Source organism: Dipteris shenzhenensis, chromosome 7 (genome assembly GCF_047967505.1).
Source record: "Dipteris shenzhenensis isolate YYH24624 ecotype China chromosome 7, Dip_SZ_1.0, whole genome shotgun sequence".
Taxonomy (NCBI): domain Eukaryota; kingdom Viridiplantae; phylum Streptophyta; class Polypodiopsida; order Gleicheniales; family Dipteridaceae; genus Dipteris; species Dipteris shenzhenensis.
The window spans coordinates 4972210-4995983 of NC_141602.1; the positions used below are offsets into that span (position 1 = coordinate 4972210).

General features: G+C 40.6%; 1 protein-coding gene across 3 annotated transcripts; it reads left to right on the plus strand.

Annotated features, from left to right (window-relative positions):
- The first annotated feature begins 19933 nt into the window (after nucleotides 1–19933).
- LOC147899847 (glucan endo-1,3-beta-glucosidase 3-like) lies at nucleotides 19934–23155 on the plus strand. 3 transcript variants are annotated; one of them, XR_015541301.1, is made up of 5 exons: nucleotides 19934–20132; nucleotides 20316–21581; nucleotides 21716–21743; nucleotides 21839–22470; nucleotides 22656–23155. XR_015541301.1 is itself a non-coding variant. In XM_087376887.1 (4 exons), the coding sequence occupies exons 1-4, from the start codon at nucleotides 20060–20062 to the stop codon at nucleotides 22011–22013; spliced, it is 1542 nt and encodes a 513-aa protein (XP_087233013.1). In that variant the 5' UTR covers nucleotides 19934–20059; the 3' UTR covers nucleotides 22014–22616. The 3 variants fall into 3 exon arrangements, 1 of the variants encoding a protein (XP_087233013.1); XR_015541302.1 differs by having other exon boundaries at nucleotides 22880–23154; XM_087376887.1 differs by lacking the exon at nucleotides 22656–23155 and having other exon boundaries at nucleotides 21839–22616.
- Nucleotides 23156–23774: the final 619 nt, after the last annotated feature.

Genomic DNA, 23774 nt, shown 5'->3' on the forward strand with positions numbered 1-23774 from the left:
AAGGAGAAATGGACTCAATGATATGAAGAGGCAAAAAGAAAATGTGAGGAATCCCGAAGAGCCTTTAAAAGAAGCATTAATAGAGAGGTTAGGTGTCTAGAAGATCTGTCTCTATTTCCAAGCAAATGAAAAACTACATTTCCACAAGATACAATTATAGAGCCTATGAGATGCTAAGAGCTATGATATGCATGTAAGTAGTAGTCTTTGATGGGTGTTTAGAGTTTTGTGTGTGTGAACATGTGTGTGTGTTTGAGGGTGGTCTTATGAGAGATGATTGTTTGAAGGGTTTACATTTGGGAGTAGATAATGTCAAGGTAGATGAACCATTTGACATTATAGATGATGTCAACTAGCCAAGCCTCACAGCTAAAATAAATTGCACCTATCTTGATCAATATTAAGAAAATCGTTATATTTTGCAACCTCTAGAGTTCTCACCTTTGTCTACTCCATCTCTTTCCTCCATACTCTCCCCTAAGTAGCATGTGAGAAATCGGGGGATCGAGCTCTCCTAGTCATGAGACAACATCCTAATACAACACTAATCTAAGGAGGATGCAACCTAAGTGCAAACATGATGAAGAGAGTGCTCATGACATGTACCTCAAGTCAATTAGGTTCCAAGATAGCTTAGCTTGGACTCATAAAGAGAATCTTGAGATAGTGCAAAGTGCTTGATTTTTATATTACTTCAAATGAACCTCCCTTTTATAGGTGAGGGTACTTACATCCATATGCTTGCTCACATGTGGGATATTTCCTCCATGCCATGTGGTAGCTTGCCCTTTACTCATACCTTTGCTCTACATGTGCTCATGGCACCACAACGCTCAACAGCATGGCTCCTGTCATTGTGCATTTCTAACATGGTATCATAGTTGAGTGTATAACTTTCACACCAATGCCAATGTTTGTCACATCCTTTCCTTAGCTAGACAATCTCTACTCAGTTTATCCAAAAGCAAAAATATTGTACAAGAAACAATTTACCTATAATAAATGACTACTACGTGTAAAATAAAGTATGCTTATAGCTTTAGACATCCTCTCGCAAGCTCATCCATGTAAAAGGAGTAGTAGCATTTATGCAATCCCCCTTTATTAGTTTGTCAATTGCGCTAGTAGTAGTTTGGCTACTAGACTCAAGCTTGATGGTATTTACCAACAAGTATCCTTTTCCCATAGACATTACAATACATCCAATAACTTTATGTCAATCCATGAAGCATCGAGATCTATGGCACAAATATATTTGTCCTTGGAAAGCTGTGTTTCCTACCATAGCTACTAGCTACCTTTTTGGCTAATGATAGAATAGAGATTTCCCAAAATTAGACTCCATTTATATTACAATTTGATTAAGCTTCAGGACTATCTATTGATAAGACATGGATTGGGATATTGTTTTAGAGTGTCGATTTTTTCGGAGGGTGGGAAGGAAACGAATTCCATACAATGATAATCTCATGACATGATTGTGCAAAGGAGATGGATGTTATATCACTTAAAAATAACAAGATTCATGAAAGAAACAAGAATGCTATTGTAGCTTTAAGAGTAAATCATTATATATGCTTTTAATAAGGGAGAAACTTATGTTTGCCTTTCTCTATTGGCTGTTACAAAAGAGTAATTAAGACATCACGGATCATGTACCTTCGAAATAGATGACGATGTCTTAATTAAATCTAAGATGTTGGAGATCACCAAAGGATCTTAATAACATAGTAGGATGAAGTGGTGGAGATGAGTTTGGGCAAAGATGGAGAGCTTAAAGTCAAGGCTGAAAAGGAGATGAGGTGTTGGTGAGCTATTAAAATATTAAGAGGAGACCAAGGAGCCATCATGAAGTAGATTTGGTTGACCACAGGAACTAAGTAGACCTAGGATTTGAAGAGAAGCTCTCCCATTGCTAGTGGAAATGAGCCCAATAATAATAGCAGCCAAATGACTAAAATGTCCAAGACTAGACTTACCTTGTAGGTAAGGAGTGATAAGTCCAACCACAAAATAAGGAAAAGTGAGAAGGGCTACATGCAATGTTAAGGAGGAAGGGACTTGATAGTAGAAATAGATCTTGGTGAGGTGTTTCTAATGTCAATAGATGAGAGATCACCTTGGTGACCTAATGCATGACCTTGGGTGTGTAAAATAAATACTTGTTAGGGAGGATCTTGTGTTTTAATAGTGATACCTGGCATGGAGAAAGGGATCCAACAAACCTAGGAGATTAGTTTTCTCTAGATAAGGTCTATAGTGGAGAGCTCATTGATTCCCTAGGCACCATTTTACAAGTTGTTGACCATGCTCGGTTTTGAAAGCACATATTAAAGATACTTTGTCATGTGCACTGAATCGTCATGGTACTTTAGTCTCTTGGATGGTCTTGTCTTGTCATATCCTTTTTTATATAACTACAAAAACCAAGTCTATAGCCCAAGTGGCATTTGGTCCAAAGCACTCTTAATACATTGGGCAACATGCAAGACCCTGCCTAACACATTTGGTGATCCCATCCCAACCCATGTTGTGTTGGACTTTTCTTTTAGGGACTACTATAAACAAGGTGTATGCATGCTGAATGACTAAGAATAGAGAGAGAGAGAGAGAGAGAGAGAGAGAGAGAGAGAGAGAGTCCCCCTAAGAATCTAAAAGAATGGAGTTTAATGAGACCAAGGAACTTCACCTGAATGACTAAGAATAGAGAGAGAGAGAGAGAGAGAGAGAGAGAGAGAGAGAGAGAGAGAGTCCCCCTAAGAATCTAAAAGAATGGAGTTTAATGAGACCAAGGAACTTGGTGAAGATACACAAAATGGAGACAAGGTGGCTTTGTGACTCCAACTACACCAACCTTAATGTACACAAGGAGGAAATACAAAGATTTGGAAATAAGAACATCAAATGAGCATCGTGGTTAAGATGAGGAGATACCCTCTCTAGACAAAGGAGGTAGCCTCTCTCTAACCTCTCTAAATGAAGGAAGTAAACTCTCCAAATGGAGTGTAGGAGGTACCTAGAATGATTCTTTGCCACCAATTTGTGCATGAATACATCCCAATATCTTATTCTAATAATTTTTTTCCCACACACCCCATAAATATTGAAAGAATCTTTTGGGTACCTTGTATGCTCTTTAGATTATCCCAATGTTTCTCCTCGCTTGGGACCTTTATGTTCTCATCCTTATTCATCCTCAACACGCCCAAATCCAAATAAAATGTGATGAAGTTACTGGGTTTCAATCTTGAGCTCTATGAGTGCTGCAACAATGTCAACATAAGAACGGATGAACCTTTGAGTCTAACACACATGCCCCAAAGAGGATTCACTTCCCTTGGATTGCAGGGAAAAGGTAATATGAGTATCACCTCCACCTTGGCTGGACCTACAGTCATCCCTTTAATAGAAACAATGTGGCCATGGAGAACTTCTTGTAGTGCTAAGAAGAAGCACTTGTCTGGGGATTTAGGCACAAGCGGACTTCTCTGCACTTATCAAATACCCATCTCAATTTTTGTAGGTGATCGTTCTATATGGATGGATCAAGATGGAAGGCATTCTTACCATTGAAAGAAGAGAAGTCATCTAAAATAACCTCAAGGAATGTGTCAATATTATCTTGGAACAATTTGGTGACAAGGTATTGAAATGTGGTTAGTGCATTACATAGAACAAAGGGCATCATCCAATATGCATAAGCTCCCCATTGAGTGACAAAGTTGGTTTTAGACTGATCATGCTTTTAGACCTTGCCTTGGTTGTACCCACTATAACCATCCATGAATGTGTACAGAGCATGACCTACCACTGTTGTCTCTAGCACTCTCTTAGTTAGGGGAAGGGGAACCTATCTCATCATTGTGGCTATATTCAAACTCATATAATTGACACAATCTAAGAGTTTTTTAATCTCTCTTTTGGGTACAACCATTCCACACCCACTCAAAATTGTCAACTGGATAGATTAACCCTACTTGCTCCATCTTTTGAATGTCATCTTAGACTACCTTAGATAGTTGGGATTCATGCAATAAGGTCATTTGATCACTGCTTATACATCAAGGTATAAGTCAATGAAGTGCTCCATGAACTCAATTGGCACCCCCATTTAGATCCTGTACAACCAGGCAAAGACATCCACATATTTCTTGGAAAAAATAAGTCATATTGCTACTAGAAGATGATCAAGTTTCCAAACCCAACTAGCGATCTTCAAATTCTAAGGTTGAGCCTCAGTCCTAATGTTGAGGTACCATCAGCTTCTTGCCTGGATCAACCTGGGGCATGCTTGGGGATGTGGAGTTACTTGTCTCCCTTGTTCCCAATCCTTCATGTGCAGGAATATCCTCAAGCAAAAATTCTGACACCACTTCATGCAGCCAAGGCTGTGGGAAAGAAAATGGGGGGCTCTCTTGCAATGGATGAAATGGAGAGGAAACACTTTTGTTATTTTCTTCTTATGCCATCATGCTTGTTTGAGCATGCCCTAGTATAGTAAGACTTCCACGGTCACATAAGTGACTCAGGGACATAACCGTGATGGGGTAGCAAGGACACAAGATATGGATAGATCATACCAAATCGAGGACCATGTGGCAACAACAGAGGAAGAGGAGACTAATGGTACTATAGAAGATAGTGATGGTATTGTAGAGGACATAAATGGTCCTATAGACACTGATGATGCCAAGGAAGATGACGATGGAATCGTAGAAGAAGATCCAGATGATAGTGAGGAGGATCAACATCCAATGCTTAATGTCACCTAGGGACTAGTAATAGACCAAATGACTAGTGGAAGGACACCTACCACCATATTACATTAGGATGGGTATGGAGGAAACCAGGAGTAGTAGACTAGACAACAAAGAGCAATTGCACATATTCCAACTACAGTAAGGGACCTTCCACACAATGGAGCACACCAAACCCCTTATGGAGAGAAGGACTAGCTGACCTTAGCTCACTTGACCTTTATTTGTCAAAGGCAGTCCTACAACTGAGGATCTTCTAGGAACCATCCTGTTGACCTCACCACCACCTTGATCGGCACTTGTAGTCACCATTATATGATAAGGCCAAAAGGAAACCTTTCATACACTAGTGTTGCAAGACCAGGTGTAGATGCATCCTAACTTAGATCTTGTACGATCCTTGAAGTATCAAGATGGGTCTCAGAATCCTCTTCTGACATAACTGCACCATGTTGATGAATAGGGAGACCAAGGGTCCCATCCAATCTAGAATAATAGCTTCTTCCTCTTTTGATCCAGCTTGATGCAACAAGCATGTCAAGCTCTCACCCTCCCCTTGGGCTATCACATCATAGGTTTCATCTTGAAAAGCTAAGTCGTCTATGTAGGCAACATGTTCTACCCGAATAGTCCAATCCTCAAGAGACTAATCCTCCTCCTCCACTCTTTTCTGCTCTTTAAAAATCCTCTTCCCATAATTCTATTAGTCAGTGTCGTGCCTTTCCCATAACCATACTATAGGTGACTATAGGTGCATTTCTAGGGATGTGGGTCTCAAGGGCAACCAAAATTCATCAGTTGGCCAATCTTGAATGGCCCTTACTGCTACTGACATGATTGCTTTGATGGTCACTTGACATAGTTGTCACCATGGATGACATGGTGGTCATAGTTGTCATGGTTGGCATGGTTGTCACCTATTTGACATGGTTGTCACTTGATCAACATGGTTCACCTAGTCGACATGGTTTTCACTTGGGCTGTCGTGGTTGTCACATGGTTTTTCATGGTTGACCACGTAGTCAACTGGTCACATGGTCACCTTTGACATCTACTGGCCTCATCGAGATTATTCATAGCATCCCCCTCTAGAGAGATTGCATTCAAAGTCAGGGGGGAGGGGGGTAGATATTGCTTTCATTTGGAACATAAGGGGAGGATCACCACGCCTCAGAAGTTTTAATGGGACCGACTAAAATGTAGGACATAGGGGGAGGAGGATTAGCAAGGATCATCAATAATGTGATCAATCAATCTCTTTGTTTTACTATAGCCACACCCACTCTATCTCCTAGATAGACATCCTGTGTAGATTAAAAACGTAACTACTGATCTAAATCAAGTGCCGCCCACAATCATCTTCATGGGAGGTAGAGAAGTCACAAGTGGGTTATGAGACGACATGGTTGCGATGTCTTCTGCAAGTGTTCCACCTTATCAATGCTACTCAATGCTGCTAGACAATCAATTGCAAAAATGATGTGATCAACTCCAATCAATCACCTAAGCAAACTGAATGTCTTTGGCTGCATCATCTCCCTCTAGCTCACCACTCCTCTCGATCTCTCGTTTAATGGAGGCTCTATAATTATTTTTCGATTATCCCAGGTTCTATATCATTCATCTGGGACATATCGTCTTCAGATAACGAGAATTGAACCCATATCTCCCTAGAGATATTACTTTAGAGTGCATCCCCATACATTGAATGACATGGAGAGCATCGTTGAAAATCTATGAGAGTGCAAAAGTCACGGTGGGTAGCTCCACTAAACATGTGTAGAGGCCCCATGCCTATCAACCTGCTCCATGGTCCCTTTGAAGGCAATCAGGATCCCTTGAAAGGCAACCTGGCCCTAAAGGTCACCTCCACTGCCTCTGTCTTGCACAATTCAAGTGCGTGCATCATCCACAAGAGCTTGTGCTTTCGCGAGTTTGCCATGCCAAGGTACCTACCCATGGATGTGAAAATGCTTGCAAGCATTGCCACTACCTCAATGGCACTTGGGCTATCCATTGAGCAATGGCTATAAATGATGCGCACTTTGCGTGGCGATGCCACACACAGTGCAACCTATCAATGGTTGATGAAGACGAGTGCATAGACAAGGATGAGGACTCTGAGGAAGAAGAATCCAAGCTCCAATTGTAGGTGCTTTTGCCTCAAACAATACGTACAATGGTCTATGAATTCCTTTAACTGGATAACATTTGTAGGAGGGGTACCTACACCCTGTGGTATGTGAACCCAAGGTCACTTCACTTGTGGAGAATTTTCTTCCACTACAAGGATGAGGATGACGTGCAATTCGAGGCAGCTATGAGACTACTTTGATATCTATATCATTTTGTGTGCGAGCTACTATGGAATAACCAGTCTCAAAAGGAAATTCCTTTGTCATTGTAAATTATTCCCACCCAAGTGTTGATAGTAAAGAAGAAAGCTGCCATTGCATTGCATTACCTAAAGCTAGGCATGAAGCTCATGGATCTTTCCAACTACTATGGGGTGGTAAAGTCTACAATAGGCCAAATTGCCCTACAATTTGTGCATGCCTTGAACAAGCACTTGAAGGGCGTCATATGTTGGCTTGCAACAGATGCAGCCATGCAAGAATTGAAGCAAGGTTTCTTTGCTCTTTGAGGATTTGCCAACTGCTCCCCAATTGCTATGGCACAATCCATAACATGCACATTGTGATAGAGCTGCCTTCAAGGGAGTGGCACACAACATGGAGAGACCACAATAACCAGTGGTATTCCATGTCCTTGCAGGCTGTAGTGGATGTGGTTCTTAGACATCCTTACAGGGTGGGCAAGATCTATCAATGATTTAAGGCTCCTAAGAAATTCTAGTCCATACCACCTGGTGGAAGGAAGGCAAATTTTGAATAGTCCTACATTCTTTGAAGGGAATAATGAGATAAGAGAGTACATTCTCATAAATGGTAGGTATAACCCTCTACCTTGGCTTGTAATCCCCTTCCCTGCACTAGACTCTCAAAGGTTGAAGGACTTCAATTTCATCCACTCATCTTGGATTGTTTGTTGAGAGGGCCTTATTCAGTTTTCATTGCATGGCCATTCCTACAAAACACTATCTATAGGATGCACACCAATTTCTTGCCAAGGATTGTCGTAGCTTGTTGCACTTACATAACATATGTCAGATTCAACGTCAACATCCCCAAGAATTTTATGCCATACCTCAATGTTTAGTTGAACAATGAGGCCACTGATTATGAGATAGGGGAGTACACTTGAAACGCTCTCCTTAATTACCTTATACCTTAGTGACAAGTATTTTTAAGCTACAATCTCTTGTAATGATGTTTACATCTGTGTCTACTGGAAAGCATGAAATAAACAGTGGAGCAAAAGCATGAAAATAACATCATGTTGAGTAGAAAGCAATTCAAATGTTTATTTCGATTGTCCTTGAATGTCATCTTTTCAAAAGAGTACTAGAGAAACGATTTGCATTTCATATTTTGAATAAAAGGCACACCCAATAGCTTGAATTCATGGCACATAATCTAGGAGGCCACACATTTGTTTTCAATGCATGCAATGTATGCATTGTCAAGAGTAGTAGGACTAAGAACCCAAAACAAATACATCTCATTCCACCAAAACAAAACCTGTTTCCTACATGAAGCGAGGCACTCTACAATGTAGTTCAACAAGCTATAGAGAGTGAGAGTTCTCTCCCATGCCACCTTCTTCTTGAACTCTAGGTGCTACGGCTCCATCCTCTCCATGTGTTTATGCTTGCTGCTATCCTTGGTTGCCTCTACTTTGTTAAAGCGTGCCCATCTCTCTTGCACCTGCTTCTCAAAAATGCCAACCAAATTCTTGAGTGTGTCTTGCACCTCCCACTTGCCTTCAAAGAACCTTTAAGCCCTTTTGTGTGGTATCATGGTGCTAGAGTCGTCTCTACATGACTCTTCCACCAAGGCATCTTTTGTAGCTACAAGAGGCAACTTCTCCACTTTGGGGTTGCTCTCATCCACTACACAAGTCACATTTAAAAAAACCAAATTGAGAGCAAAAACATGCAAACTAAAATGATGAAAGCAACTGAGATGAGGGGCAACTGTTCATTGAGTCCACCACTATGTTGTGAGGGTTGATTTGACAATCCAACCCAACAACGCACTATCTTTGTGTACACCTACAAAGAGAAGCTTATAGTCGACAGTCAATGTTTGATCATTTCTTCTTTGCTATTTGAAATTTATATCTTGTTCCATAGACCAAACAATGTCTCCCATTTGTCTTTGCATTCTGTGTAGCAACATTTTGGGCCATGCAAATCTCTGATGTTTTGGTCCATCTATCTTGAACTCATGCATGTATGCCTTCCTCTTGCAACAATTTGTTGAACTGCTTCTTGCTCTTGATGATGACCATGACATCCCACTCCTTGCACTTCATTTTGTCGACAGTATCACCTTTGTTCTTCTTCTTCTTCAAGGCTCTGCTCACAATTGCAAACTTGGACAGAGTGGCCTTCTTCTTCATCACTGCTTTCTTCATAGTTGCTCTCGTTGGTGCAGACACCATGCTTGGAGGGTGTACTCCCTCACTTGCAAGCACATGCACCTACATTGATGGAATATACTCTAGAAGTTGTGTGATTTATGTTGATGTGTCCTCCCATGTAGCATTCAAGTCGACTTGGGAGAGGAAAGATGGGTTTGCCATGGAGGCTGGGCCTACATGTGAGCACTTTGGGTTGGCTAGTGGAAATGGAATCCCTCACGATGAGAGCAAAGAGCTCATTGGTAGCTCATCGGTGCAATGCATTCAAAGACATGTTCCAACTCATGTAGACTAGGAGTTTTTGAGTGCAGGGGGGTGCCGTTGAGCACCCCCTAGGCTAGGAGTCTTCCTCTAGTTGGCCGTCTTTGCATTCCACATGTTTCGTTGACAATAGCTCACCTCGCTATCTGTCTAGAATCACATGTAGCATGGACGTCCTTTGGCACATGGAGACATGCTCTTAAGATCAAAATCGAGGTCTTTTCATGTGAATTTCCACGTGTCATGTGGTTTTGGGCATTTGCAATTTCTTTTTAGAGGCATTGTTAACCATGATGGCCATGGTGGCTCCATGTCAGTTAACTGGAGTCCAAGGGGGCTTTAGTGCAAGTAACAGGAGGTTTGCATGGCATTGTGTGGTTGGGGCATTGCATGGCTTGGTTATACAAGGTTCTCTAGTTTGTGCTATTGATTCGATTCTAGTTTTTTCGAGTGGCGGTTCATGTCATGCAAAGGTGGAGGAGTTGAAGGTGTTGGTTGATTTCAAGGTGATGATGGTTGGTCTTTCCATTTGGTTTTCAGTTTGGCTATTTGTTTCTTTTGCTCAATTGATGAAATCTGTACAAAGAATGGTCGTGAGGTGGCATCCGTGAGCTCCAATTTGAAGGGTTATTTTATTAGATAATGGAAAACTAAGTGGTCTAAAGTCACATGATTGGCACAAGATGTTACATGTAGTCGTAATGTCTTTAGGCCGTTTCATATTTTCATGCCATACATATTTCTAAAAAATATTCATAGTACACCTATTAATGTGTTGCCTTTTCAATAATATGTGCTTCAAATAGCACTTTGGGGTTGCTTATTAGCAGAGGATGTCAGGAGTGCTTCAAATAGCACTTTGGGGTTGCTTATTAGTAGAGTATGTCAGGAGTGCCATTAACAAACTCTGCTCTTTTGTGAGGTTTGCAACCCAAAATCATGATCTACCATTGAAGTTGCATTCGTTTTCTTTTGTATACATAATTGCATTTTTGGATGATGTTGTAGGTGGATATCGTCAAGCCTACAAATTCATCAATCTAACCAATGAGAAATGAGAGAGAGAGAGAGAGAGAGAGAGAGAGAGGTGCACAAATTCAAAACGTAAGACATAATAACTACCTCATATACACAACCCTAATGTAGGGACAATTACCCTATCTATATGTGGATATTTGTTGTGAATCTTACTGGGTAACAGTCCCCTCTACAGTGAAATTAGGTAATTAGGAGAATTTGATTCGATAGGCATCAGGGGGGGGTAGGGACGGGGGGTGGCTCATCATATTTGTTGCCTGTTCTAGTGAAGGATAATTTTGACATGATCACTAATTTTATGAATTGGGAGAAACATATGTGGTACTCTACAATGTAAAGATTATGAATGTTTGTGCTACGAGAAACAAACAAGTTGAGTGAAATCTCATGAGCTCTTTATCGGATTTAAACCGATGACTTATGCCTTGTGCTTCCAAATTAGTTGTGACATGATCTTCCCTGCTATCAAATACTATAGGCTCAACGACAACCGATGTAAAGGCCCATATTTTTAGTATTTTTGTGGTTATATTGTGCATATGTGCTAATTGGGAGACCTAATCCATTAAAAATAAAGGAAGTGTCTACTACAAGTGTGTCTTTGAGAGATCCTCTCATTAACTAAGGTCATTAGAGAAATCAAGAACTAGAAATTCGGAGGATAGCTCCATGGGTCTCTCCAAGGAGCGAGGATTGATGGACAAGATTGCTGGATTCCTCTACGACTTTCTCCTAAACAGCAAATATCCTTTGACTACAAGACATGCAAAATCATGTATCATGAGATAGTCATACAATAAAATTCCCCATAACATAAGGTCTCTTTTGCGAATGGCTTCTGAGCTTCCATACACCTCTAAGTGCCATGCCACAAAGCTCAAGGATCATCCCAAAATGGTGCAAGATACATGCACATGTTCTTCACCGTTTTTCATGGAGCTATTAGGGCTAGATTAAGATATCCCTTCCTTATGGTAAGCCACAAAGGACTACTATAGTCACAACTAATAGTAGTCCCTTCTTTATGGTAAGCCACAAAGGACTACTAATAGTCACAACTATGTGAGATTTGGATTGGCATCCAAATGAATTGACACCCATCTAATCCAAGATGTACAAAGTAAGACTCATCTTAAAGCTCTAGCCATCTGCTCTCTGTGTGGTATCCTGCCTTCCCATCAACCATGATTCTTAACATGCCATTTGTTAAGCAAGTAGTTGGGATTCTCAACATGCGATTAATTGGGATTCTCAATATCCATTCACTAAGGAATTTTCAGAATGGCATTCCATAATTTGGGCCAATGAATTGCAATAAACTATCTGTTTTAGCCTAGGTATAATGTCCTAAAACCTTTCTAGTATCCTTAACCCCTTGAATACCTTGCTTATATCATAGTATTATACATTTTGAACAAATTGATATGCATCCATATAAATAACACAATCATTTTGGCAGGCATGGATGGAGGTGTATTCCATACCTAATGCTACATGAACTTACTATTTTCTTGGACTCTATGGCCATGTTTGTTGAGATCTTCACTTTGTATAGTGTGATGAGTCAAGAGCCATTTTTTGAGAGATCCCCAACCCTCAATTGCATAACCACTCCTTGGACCCTCATCCCCTATAATGGATCCAGGATAATGAGATCTCCTCTCCTTAAGGCATTGTTCACCTCTAACATTGGGCTACCACTTTATAGTGGGATTGCCACGTGTCCTTCTAAGGGCAAGGTTCATTTTAGCTCTCTTCCCTTTTCAACACTTGCACCTCATGCACTCGTGATTGCACATATTTTGATAGCATCCTCAATCATGAGTCATGTTCTAACTTGCCATTGACTTCATCCTCACATGCTTCCTTTTTTATCCATGGGCTCCAATTTCATCTCATCAACTTATGCTATGACTCGTGCCTTGCTTGTGATCTATTTTTCTCCTATTTTTAAAGATATGTGGCTTCTTTAGTCCTCCACCTTCAACATGTGCAAATCTTATTGGTTGCATGTAATCGAGCTCCATGCTTGTTTGTGCTCACACTTTGACATGTGCAAGATTCTTTGGAGGACTTGGGTTACACACTTAATTGCATGTGAATTGATCCTTAAGAAGAGGCATTGAAAGTCCATGTTGCCCTTTAATTGTCCATCCCCTTATTGCCACGTGTTGCCATGTCTAGCTATCCATGAAGCAGTCTATTGTGGTGGTAGTTGCCCATTTCTCTTGTTCTGGCTTCTGGTCCCTACACTTTTTACTGCGTCAATCTTGTGCCAATCTGCCATGTCATCTATTTCTTTACAATCTACGTCAACCTAATCTGCTTGTCACTACATAGTTTCCTTAATTTTTTTCTTACTTTTTCATTCTATCAATGTGTCGCCATTGTCACCACATGTGTGGTCGGCCTTATTGGTTGCTCTGTTGTCCATAGTCTATTTGTCTTGCACTTTGACTTGCATTAGCCATTGCCATTACATCAATGTCTACAAATGCTCTAGCCCTTTTTCCCACATCTATTGCAATGATTTTTCGTCTTGCATTGGTAGTCAAGTTTAGACTCTATCCATGATGCTCTAGACTCTTGCCCTTGCATTGTGCATGATTTCAGGATCTAACTCTCACATATTGCCCTACTTCCACATGCTAGTTGCCCTTCAACATGTACTTTGTTCACTCACGGATGGTTAGAGCTCCTTCAGCTTTGATATCATGTTGAGGTTTTATATGGTCACTTTGTATGGTGCCATGTGGTGGGATCCACATTCTAAGGGAGCCCCATCCCTCGGTCTCATAGCCACTCCTTGGAGCCTCATCCCTTGAAATGGGTCTAGGGTAAGGAGTCTCCTCTCCTAAAGGAATTATCTACCTTCAACTTTGGGCTACCACTCTATATGTGTGATTAAGCTTCATGTGGACACTGCCATATTTTAACCCTCTTCCCTTTTTAATGCTTGCACCTCATGCACTCTCATGATTGCACATATTTCAATAATGTCAACTTTTGGAAGCAATGTATGAATCAATCTATGTCAACTTTTGGAAGTAATGTACGAATCAATCCATGCAAAAATATACATACCAAATTATATCTATGTTTAAATAAATTCTTATTACAATAGAACCAGTTTCCTTACTAGAAAAGAGAAGTGACACTTGTGTCAAACCATGCATAGGTAGCCTATAGATTCAATATGAGATGAATTGTTGTGAGATGAGATTTGCTTGATCCTATGTATAACATTGTCTTTGATTCATCTCTTAGAGAGCCTCCTTAAAACTCAAGGGGTGTTTTTATAGCTGCTCTCCATCACTTTGAAAATCTATTTCTTCATGTTCATTCCTTGAATCTAGACCAAAATATGCATATATCATGCTATGCATTGTACCATCTTGCTCATGATTGCTCTCCTCTTGTGTAGGTACACATTCATGTTCTTGGACTTCCTCATGCTTCTTTGTTGCCTTTTTTGTGCTTCTTTTAGCAAATTTGATAGTTTCATTCATATATTCAATAATGCAATGCACATATAGGCTTTCATTGGTTCCCCTTCACCACCCTAAAATAAAATATCCACATAAGTTTTGAATCTCACAAAATACGGATGATTCTTATGAGTATAAACCTTCTTGCTTATACCTCTTCACTATTTTGCACATATATTTGCAACTCAAATCGCCCATATTCTCAAATATGCTTATTACCTATGAGAAAATTATATGCCCATTTTTTTTTCTATTTATGGCACCCTCACATCATGCACATTGACATAATATCTTCACATGCAGGTGATCAAAATGACTTGGAGTTTGCTTTGCCACATTTTTAGGTGCTTGACTACATTACAAATCACAAAATTTCCCCCATAGGATTTTATTATAATATGTGCCAAAAAAACAACTATCTATTATAGAAAATAGAGTTCTAATTGGAAAACTTGAAACAAAAAATCCTAATCATCGATATAAATGAACATAAAATCCTAACGGTTGAAATGGTCATCAACACAGAATACGCATTGAAATAACAATTGATATAGTAGTAATGTCGATATAACAACTGATAAAAGATGGTTGTATCTATGCTTGCAAGACCACTTTCCAATGCTCCTTTGACTTGACTTGGCCCACAATTCTTGTGTGAGAACATGGTAGGGCATGTTCTTTACAATATGTGTGTGCTTTGTCCACAACGGCTTGTATGATCGAATTTCCCTCTATTGTGGTGAAAGGGGGAAAAAGTCTGACAATCATTTTGTCCACCAATGAGAAAGGAGGAATATTCCAACATTCTTTAAATGCTTGAGCCTCCTCATTGGTGGATTCCTAATTTTTTTATTAGAGCACAAATTAGTCCCTTGTTAAGTAAAGGGCCCTTTTTTACTCCAAATCTTCCCTAATGACTATGTGTTTTCTTTTGTGGCTTTTACCTTAAGTACCTACAATTTTCTTGTAAGTAATGGATATGGAGTGCGCTAACAAATCAAGTTGGGCCATGGCATACTGGTTTCTAAAATATACACAAGGCCCCATATTATCAGAGACTACTTATAACCTTATATGTTGCTATTTTATTGTCCCATGTGACATTTATCACCTTAAAGTGGTAAGTTTCCCATACTTTGAAGGTGAGAGGTGGACATGAAGAAGCTCAGTCATCCACTCCCAAGACAAGGCTTTAAGGATGTCTTTTGTGTCGAAGGCTTTTACATCATTTATCTCACCCCTCTCCTTCATCTTTTTGTCTCTTGCCTTTTCTTTCCATTCCTTATTTCCCTGCATCTCTTACTTTTTTCGCTCCTTTTCTCCAATTTCTTCATCTTTTGCTCCCTCTTTTCTATTTCCTCTATCCTTTTCTCTTGTTTTGTGTTCAATGTTATTCCCCTTCCTTCCTTTTCTCTTGTTTTGTGTTCAATGTTATTCCCCTTCCTTCCTTTTCTCTTGTTTTGTGTTCAATGTTTTTCCCCTTTTCTTCTATCACCTTTTTTCCCCTCTTTGTGTCTCCCCTTTCCTTTCCATTTCTTCTTTCCTAGTTTATTTTATTTTTCCTTTCTTTCTCCCCTATTTCTTCTTTCTTTTTTATTCTCGTTCCTTTTCCTCCTCCTTCTCCCCATTTTTCTTTTTTTTAATCTTCTTCTCCTTCTTTCCACTATCCTATTTCTTTCACCTCCCCTCCTTCTCTCTTATATCTCTCCTATTTTTTTCATTATATGCAAAGAAAAAGGGTAGGAAGGACATTGGTGGGACGAGGGAGAGCGGGGGGGGTCACAAAAAGCACAATTTGATGATAGCATGCTTCTTCTCTCCTTGTTTTGGATAAAGTAGTCCAAGTGATGTATGCACTGCTGAAACCTCTACAAATTGAAAACATGCACTCATTATTTATATGAAATATGGGATAAAACATGAGTGTGGTTAGCTACTTATGAAAAGAAAGTGGCTTCATATTCCAGTCCATAATAATCCGTAAATTGATATTATTTTTTATGAAGATTGGCTACCTCAATAGCTTAAAAGGTGCACTATGATGTTGTAAGCTATCAAGTCACATCACATTATATTCTCCATCACAAAATACTCTAAATACATTAAAGCAAAAACACATCTATTGCAATAACATGGGAATGTAAGCAAGGTTCTAAATTTCTTTTTCGTTTCTTGAAGGAGACAATCAATAGGGGAACCAAGTCAACACCATGCTATATTGTCAACAGAGATGACAATAAAGGTAACTAGGTTTCTACCCAAGTACATTCCTAAGTTACTTTACTTTAACTAATATAGGTTAACCATATTGGAATTTGTAGAAATGCTAGGTAGACAACATTTTATGAAGTTGTCACTCACATCAACCTGACAAAAAGCAAGCTATGCACATCATAGGAAAAAACATAAATCTATTATTTTATACATTGAATGGCTGTAAAGTTAAAAATAACTCTGTTGATGACATAAATAATGCTATCAAAGGCAAAGCCAGGGCATTAGTTTATAGCTATATTTCTAGGGGCCTTTTGTACCAAATATTGTTATATGTGGCAAAGTTGAATAATGGAGAGTGATGATCTTAGAATCAGATAGAGTTTTGTTTTATTGTTTCATGTTTCTAATCGAAATTGAATAATGGCAACCTTAGAATGGACATGTTTCTTTTAATTGTTCCATATTTCAAAGTAAAATATTCAAAGCATGGTGCACATATAAATTTGTTTAAGGGTACAGACCTTGCAATATAATTGATATTGAGAGAATATTCACCAGATGTCTATGTCTAGTTTGAATGCTCATCTATTTTCCTTTACATGTACATTAACTTCTAGGATATTAATACTTGATACAATGCAAGATGCAATTCATATTCCCTTTTAATGATGGAAAAGTATGGCACTTGGATGTTTAAGTGCATGATCTAAGCAATAATAAAAATTTCAATTGTGCTAATGAAATACAGGATCGTAAAAAATCCTCATGCCTAGTGAATGTATGTACTAAGACTTAATGAATGCATATATCAAATGTCCATACTATGTGAGGGGCAAGTAAATTATGAGTCTAAAGAGATGTTTTATAAAAGGGCTTTGGTGATGTTTTGAAAATGTACATGCAACCCAAGGACGGGTCCAAGAAAAGGAACGGGACTAATTATAGATCTTGGGGCTCATAATTCCATGATTAAACTTAGTTTTAATGTCCTTATCAAAAGTACCACAATTGGAATGCTAAAAATTAAAGAACGCTATGAGAGAGAGAGAGAGAGAGAGAGAGAGAGAGGGTGGGGGGGTGGGGAAGGAGAAGAAGATGATGATGGTAAGTAAGCCTTTACCGTTCCACAATATGCGAAAACATATATGCAGTTATTTAGGCTTAGGACAACAAAATAGTAGCACCTTATTGCATTAAAGTGATGCACTTTGATAGCTTATTATATTCTCTTGCAATTAACATCATGTCAATACGCTATCAGATCAAACATTTTTGCTCCACCAATTTGTTAAACATAATGCATATTGGAAGTGGCATTTGTTGCAATATGCCTTCCTTTTGCAAAAACGAAAAGAATAGTCTTAGAGAAATATTCTAAAGTACACTAGTGGGTTCTTGTGGCTTTTTTTGAAACAATAGTTGGTATACCCTTCTAGTTTGAAAATAGCAAAAATCCTTAGTATTGGGGATGGGATAGGATTCTAAAGGTGAGAGTGTAAAGGCGAGTAGTTTTGTTTTTAAACATGAGCTTTTTGTGCTTTTCAAGCTTTTCATGTTCATTATATTAGTCATGATTGTCTCTCCAATCTATACATTCCCTTGAAAGCTCTTCTACAAAAAGACTACCACTTTTAATTGTTGTGATCTATTTCTTCATAGCTTCTATGATATGCATGTTATGATCCCCTTCTTTGTCATTCCTCATGAGACTTTGGGGCATGTAAGTTTGCTACTCATACCTTTGATCAAGTTTAAGAGTTTGTACATTGCATAAGGATGATAGCTTTTGGGATTGAGAGTTTTACAAATTAACATATATCCAAAACAATTGTAACAGTTATCATGAAGTCACAAATTTGGTACTTGTGATTTTTATGGAATATTGGCTACTCAATGCAACAAATCTTAATTTTGATTGGACAATCTTGTATAATGTCATGAAACTTTAAGTTTTGGAGACCTATTCTATTTAACATTATGTAGAATTATGGAAGCTCTATAGCTACTTTATTGAGGTATTGTAAATGCATCAACATGCGTCTTTCTTTTGCATGTAAAAGAACATGGAATTGCCTTAAAGAAAATTTCTAGTTTTAATAGGAGCAAGGATGGGCTCCTTGAGCATTTGCTTGAGCAAAGACTCTTGAATTGTAAATATGAATTATAAGGGTAATGCCCAAGCACTACTAGCATAAGGCATATGCTGACAAGGTGAATGTACCTAGCAAATATAATATATATAGCTGAGTGGTAACATCTTAACATGTAAGTGAGCATACAGAAATTCCATGAATTGTTACCTTTAGGGCATGTTTATGCGATGCTCACTTTAGGGGCATGCTTTATAAAAAAGAAACATAAGAAGGGGGGTTAGATTTGTACAAAAAAGGAAAGATTATAGCCTCCTTTAGCAGGTAGGCACAAAACAAAAGGATTACTGTTTCTTACAGCGCAAGAGGGCTTAATTTCATAGCCGTGTAGGTCTACCTAATTGGCAACATTTTCTTGCATAATACCTTAGAGTTACCCTTATATTCATCAAACAAGCTGGCATTTCTATGAATCTTGTTGAGAACCACCTTCTTGTGAAACTTCCATATGGTCTTCAAAGTTAAAGCTCGGACTAGTTGCGAAGCAACAGTAAATAGTATCATTGAGTTTTCCTCTATCACCCAGCAGTGAATGTGACTTGGAAGATAATATTTGCTCCCTCAAACTATGTGCAAATTTTCCTCCAGACTAGTTGCACCAAAATACATTTCCAAAACAAGTGAGTTAAATCTGAATGAAGGAGTGGCCTTCCAAAGTTGAGATATTTTAACCTTCCACATAAGGCTACCTTGTCGTGAGGGGGGCTTGAGAACTCCACATGTTTTGGGTTGTAGAGATTATCCAAGTCTCTTCTTGCTCATTAAAATCAACAATTGAACATTTGTGGGGTGGCTTCCTAGATTTAGAGGCAAAACCTTAAAAAAAATCCATAGTTCTTAAGATATTATTAGTTGGCCAGTCAATTTTGATTCTCCTTAATACTCCTTGCATGAATCTATGCAGTTAGCAATTGCTTGAATTGAAAATTAGTCACCAATCCTAGGATCTCATATATCATGCCAAATTGGCTGATAACATGGGGATTATGACATCATTGATGATTTAGGCCACTCCCATTTCACTTGCCTGCGAATGTGGGAACCCCGAGCATGTGAGCCAAATTTCCTCTGATCGCGAGAGTTTTCAGCATGCTGAGGTCGAGGTGGCAATCGGGAGATATATCCTTGCATGAGAGTTGCAAACTGAGTGCATAGGTTGATAAGGCTAGTACTCATTTGACATCCAATAAAATGCCTTTTACAATGAACTCCTTACTTGCCGGATTCCAAGGTTTGGCCAACTTCCGGTAGCCAGTGCCCGTAGGCGGCATGACTAAAACTGAAAGAAGTTTGGGTTGCGTGTGGAGGGGAGGGGGAATTTGGAAAAATGACGAGGCAGAAAGAAGAAGCGTGCACGTGGAGAGAAAGTGGCAGACGACCGTTTTGTGGTGTGGGCTGAGGTGGCGGTACGACATGCCAATTCTAAAACTAATAAACTCGCAAAGCATTCATAATACAGTCTCTCGGCCCACGCGCTCCGCAGCCCCCTTCTTCTTCTTCCTCCTCACTCCTCTCTTCTTCGTCTTCTTCTTCATTAGCTGACCATGCCTCCGTCGATGTAGTCGCACACTTCCACACTTGAAGCCCAGCTCCAAAGGCCACAATGCGGAGGCCGTCGGGTCTCTGGCCGCTACGACTATTGGCGTGGAGTCTGTTGGTAGTGTCAACAACTGCAGGTAGGTCTGGTTTGCGCGTTTCTGGATCGACGGAGTTTTCGGTTGTGGGCGTGAATGTGGAACGCAGCACATAAAAGAGCTGTGTGATCCTAAATCTTTAAAGCTTTGATTCATTGAGGCAATGGGTGCTCTGCAATACAGAGAAGATGATGAGTAGTTATTGTTTGTTGCTGGGAAGTGCAGCTGGAGCTTTCGTGGGTTTGAACTATGGCACACAATTCTCAGCTTCTCCTTCCGCCGCTCAAATCGTGGACCTCCTCAAAGCTCAGTCCATCACCAACATCCGCCTCTACGACGCCAACTCCTCCATGCTTCAGGCCCTCGCGCACTCCGGCATCCAGGTCATGGTCACCGTCCCCAACACGCAGCTCCTCAGCGTCGGTGAGTCCAACTCCTCCGCTTCTAACTGGATCAAGAACAACGTCCTCTCTTACCTCCCCAACACTAACATCACCTCCATCTGTGTCGGGACTGAGGTCCTCACCTCCGATCCCAACGCTGCTCTCGTCCTAGTCCCCGCCATGAAATTCCTCCACTCCGCTTTGCTTTCCTCCAATCTCTCTCAGCAAATCAAGCTATCCACCTCCCATGACCCCTCCATCATCCTCGACTCCTTCCCTCCCTCCCAAGCTTACTTCAATAGGAGCTTCAACACCGTCCTCCTGCCCATGTTCGATTTCCTCAACTCCACTGGCTCCTTCTTCATGCTCAACATCTACTCCTACGACATCTACAAGGCCAGCAACGGTATCATCTTGCTCGATTACGCGCTCCTCAATCCCATCACTCCAAATGAAGTTGTCACGGATTCGAACACTCTTTACCAGTACAGAAGTCTGTTCGACGCTGTTCTCGACGCTGCTTTCTTCGCCATGGCTCAGCTCAATTACAGCCAAATCCCCATCGTCGTCTCGGCAACGGGTTGGCCCCACTCCGGAGACTCTTCTGATACGGATGCCACACTTGACAATGCTTCCATCTACAATAGCAATCTTATAGCACATATCCTCAACGATTCAGGGACTCCCAAGCGCCCACGAGCCACCATCAACACCTACATCTTCGAGCTCTTCGACGAAGATTTGAAAATAGGTGCCCCTACTGTGACGAATTACGGCCTCTTCAACGCGTCTAGTCCTACCCTAGCTCCCATCTATCTGTTGCGATTGAGCAATTCAGGGCCATTGTTAGCGAATGACACAACTACGCAGCTGTACTGCGTATCGAAAACAGGGGCTGATGCGGATGCGCTACAGATTGCCCTGGACTGGGCTTGTGGCGTCGGTCGAGCAAATTGTTCCGCCATTCAGCCTGGGCAGCTGTGCTATGAGCCAGACACCGTCCAGGCGCATGCCTCCTTTGCGTTTGATAGTTACTACCAGGCGAACAATAGAGTCGGAGGAAGCTGCGATTTCAACGGCCTGGCTACTGTGTCGACCACGAACCCCAGTAAGACTATCCTGCTCTTGAAATGTTGTTACTTGCGGAGGTGTCCTCCAGGGCAGCTATCCCTTCGCTGAACTGGTGAAAGTGGTTGGTCCGTCTGCTCTTCCTCTTCCTAAGTGATTTTGTGGTCTCTGCAGGTTCTGGCGTTTGTGTCTACCCTGGAAGGTATACATTTGGTTCGAGAAAAGCTAACTGCAATGCTTTTACCTCTCGTATTACTCATCCTTATGCTCTCGAAATTGTCATGTGAATGTTTGCAGCCCTGGCTCTTCGAACGTAACGATAAATGGCACCACAAATTCTACCACGGATGCTGGGAATTCGACCAACAGTACCACCTCCGCTGTGGACCACAGCAGCGTAATATCTTATATTCACATCCTGTTCACTTTCACCGCGCTCTTCCTTGTGATGACCGTTACCGCCCATTTTTGAGGCCGTCTTTGGCTTCCGGAATCAATTGAATGGTGCCATGTCAGTGTCGGGCTGCGCCTACTCGCAAGACTTTAGACGCCTTGAAACACGCCAATTACTCTTCCGAGTGCTTTTGTGATAGCGATTCATTTTTTGACGAGGTATACATTCCGTCGTTGATGACGCGAAAGGTTGTCCCATTGGATGTAGCCCAAAAATATGACAAGACGAAGGATCCTAGCACGAGCCAAAGGGGGGGATCGATTGCACGTCCTTGTTGGGCTCTCTGTAAAACATTTTGAACCCGGTGGGGAGGGAAACGTGACCAGATGAAGTGAATTCGCACTCCCGAGGAGGCTATGGACGCTCAGTGCGGTGATGCCATGGGATTTGTCTCAGCTGACGGCCTGGCGCGGATTGTAATGGTCCATAGCAGTGTGTGATTCCCCAGCCATTCTAATGGAAATGCATTTAGCAGGTTTGTATTTTTGTCTGAAATTTTTGGTCTTGATATCTTCATTGTTTTACAGTCTACACGCTTCCAAGTGCGGAATCGATTTCCAATGGGAAAATCGATGCCAGTTGTATTGCCGGGCTCCGAAACCGACATTGGGGACGGTAGTCTGGCAAAGTAACGGTTGTTGTTTCTGCTTTTCGCTGTAGAAACGAGCCTTTCATCTGCTTTGAAGCTTTCCAACCAAAAGTGAGCCGATGGGACTGAAATACATATCTTGCTCGGAATAATCCGTCAGTCATCGCCGGTTTTTGCGCCCATAGCTGGCCCGCTCACCGCACGACGGACTATCAAGACACTGCCCATGGGCCATAGGAATAGGATTTGCACTGGGATATTTACTCCCCAGCACCTTTTCTTCGTTTATTTTCAGACTCCAGAGGAGCAGGATGACCACTAGGTGATTCGTTCTCACTGCGACAGGATATAGTTGCCCAGCGTCTGCCACAACCTGTAAGACGAAGTGGCTCCTGAGTCCTGTCCTTTGGGTCGGCTGCTGCACTGCAGCAGCTGCAGGCTGAGGTACTTCTCTAAATAAATAGCGAAGTCCTTGGTCCGGCTGCAGTGCTAAAGGACCGCATTGAATTGAGTTAAAGAGCGGCCAGGCCCCGTCAAATAGCACAGGTAGAACGTTTTTTAGTATCGCAGGCCGCAGGCAGTAAGGCCAGAGAAAAACCTTATTTTGAACCAATCAAAAAACCTTCTCTACTCAACAGTTTTTAACCCGTAATTTCAAGTTTAGTTCAAAAATTGATCGGTAATTTCAAGCTTACTTCAACAAGTGGCCCTTATTTTAAAGAAGTGATGAATTTACATCCGATACCGTGTTGTTTCATTATAAAAACAAAGAATCATTGTATTAATATTTAATATTTTACTACAGGAAGGAATGTGGAACGATATTCAAATTTCATTGTTCTTTTTCAATTGAAGAACTTGCAAAATTACAAAAAACCCATGGCATCTTAAAAAACAAGATTAAGATGCTACATACTTGGAATAATCCCACAACTTCCATCTTGAAAACATCGAATCATCACTTGCAGGTTTAGTTTACTCTCGTCACCCGTGTGCTCTTTAGATGATTTCTAAAGTAGATCTGAAATTTCAAATTAAATATCTTATAAGATATATCAAGCTACAACATTCAAACAATAAATGTAAAAGAATTGCAATCACCTTACTTACCTAGCTTAAATAGTACAGTAATCCATCTCATGTAGAAGAGTGAGAATGAGAGAGAGAGAGAGAGAGAGATGCACACTAGA

What these genes read in the sequence shown, in the direction of transcription:
- LOC147899847 (XM_087376887.1), top strand. Translation starts at nt 20,060, where the DNA reads ATGCGGAGGCCGTCGGGTCTCTGGCCGCTACGACTATTGGCGTGGAGT. An exon ending in GGTAGTGTCAACAACTGCAG is followed by an intron (nt 20,133 to 20,315) that starts GTAGGTCTGGTT and finishes TGGGAAGTGCAG; the next exon opens with CTGGAGCTTTCGTGGGTTTG. An exon ending in TGTGTCGACCACGAACCCCA is followed by an intron (nt 21,582 to 21,715) that starts GTAAGACTATCC and finishes TGGTCTCTGCAG; the next exon opens with GTTCTGGCGTTTGTGTCTAC.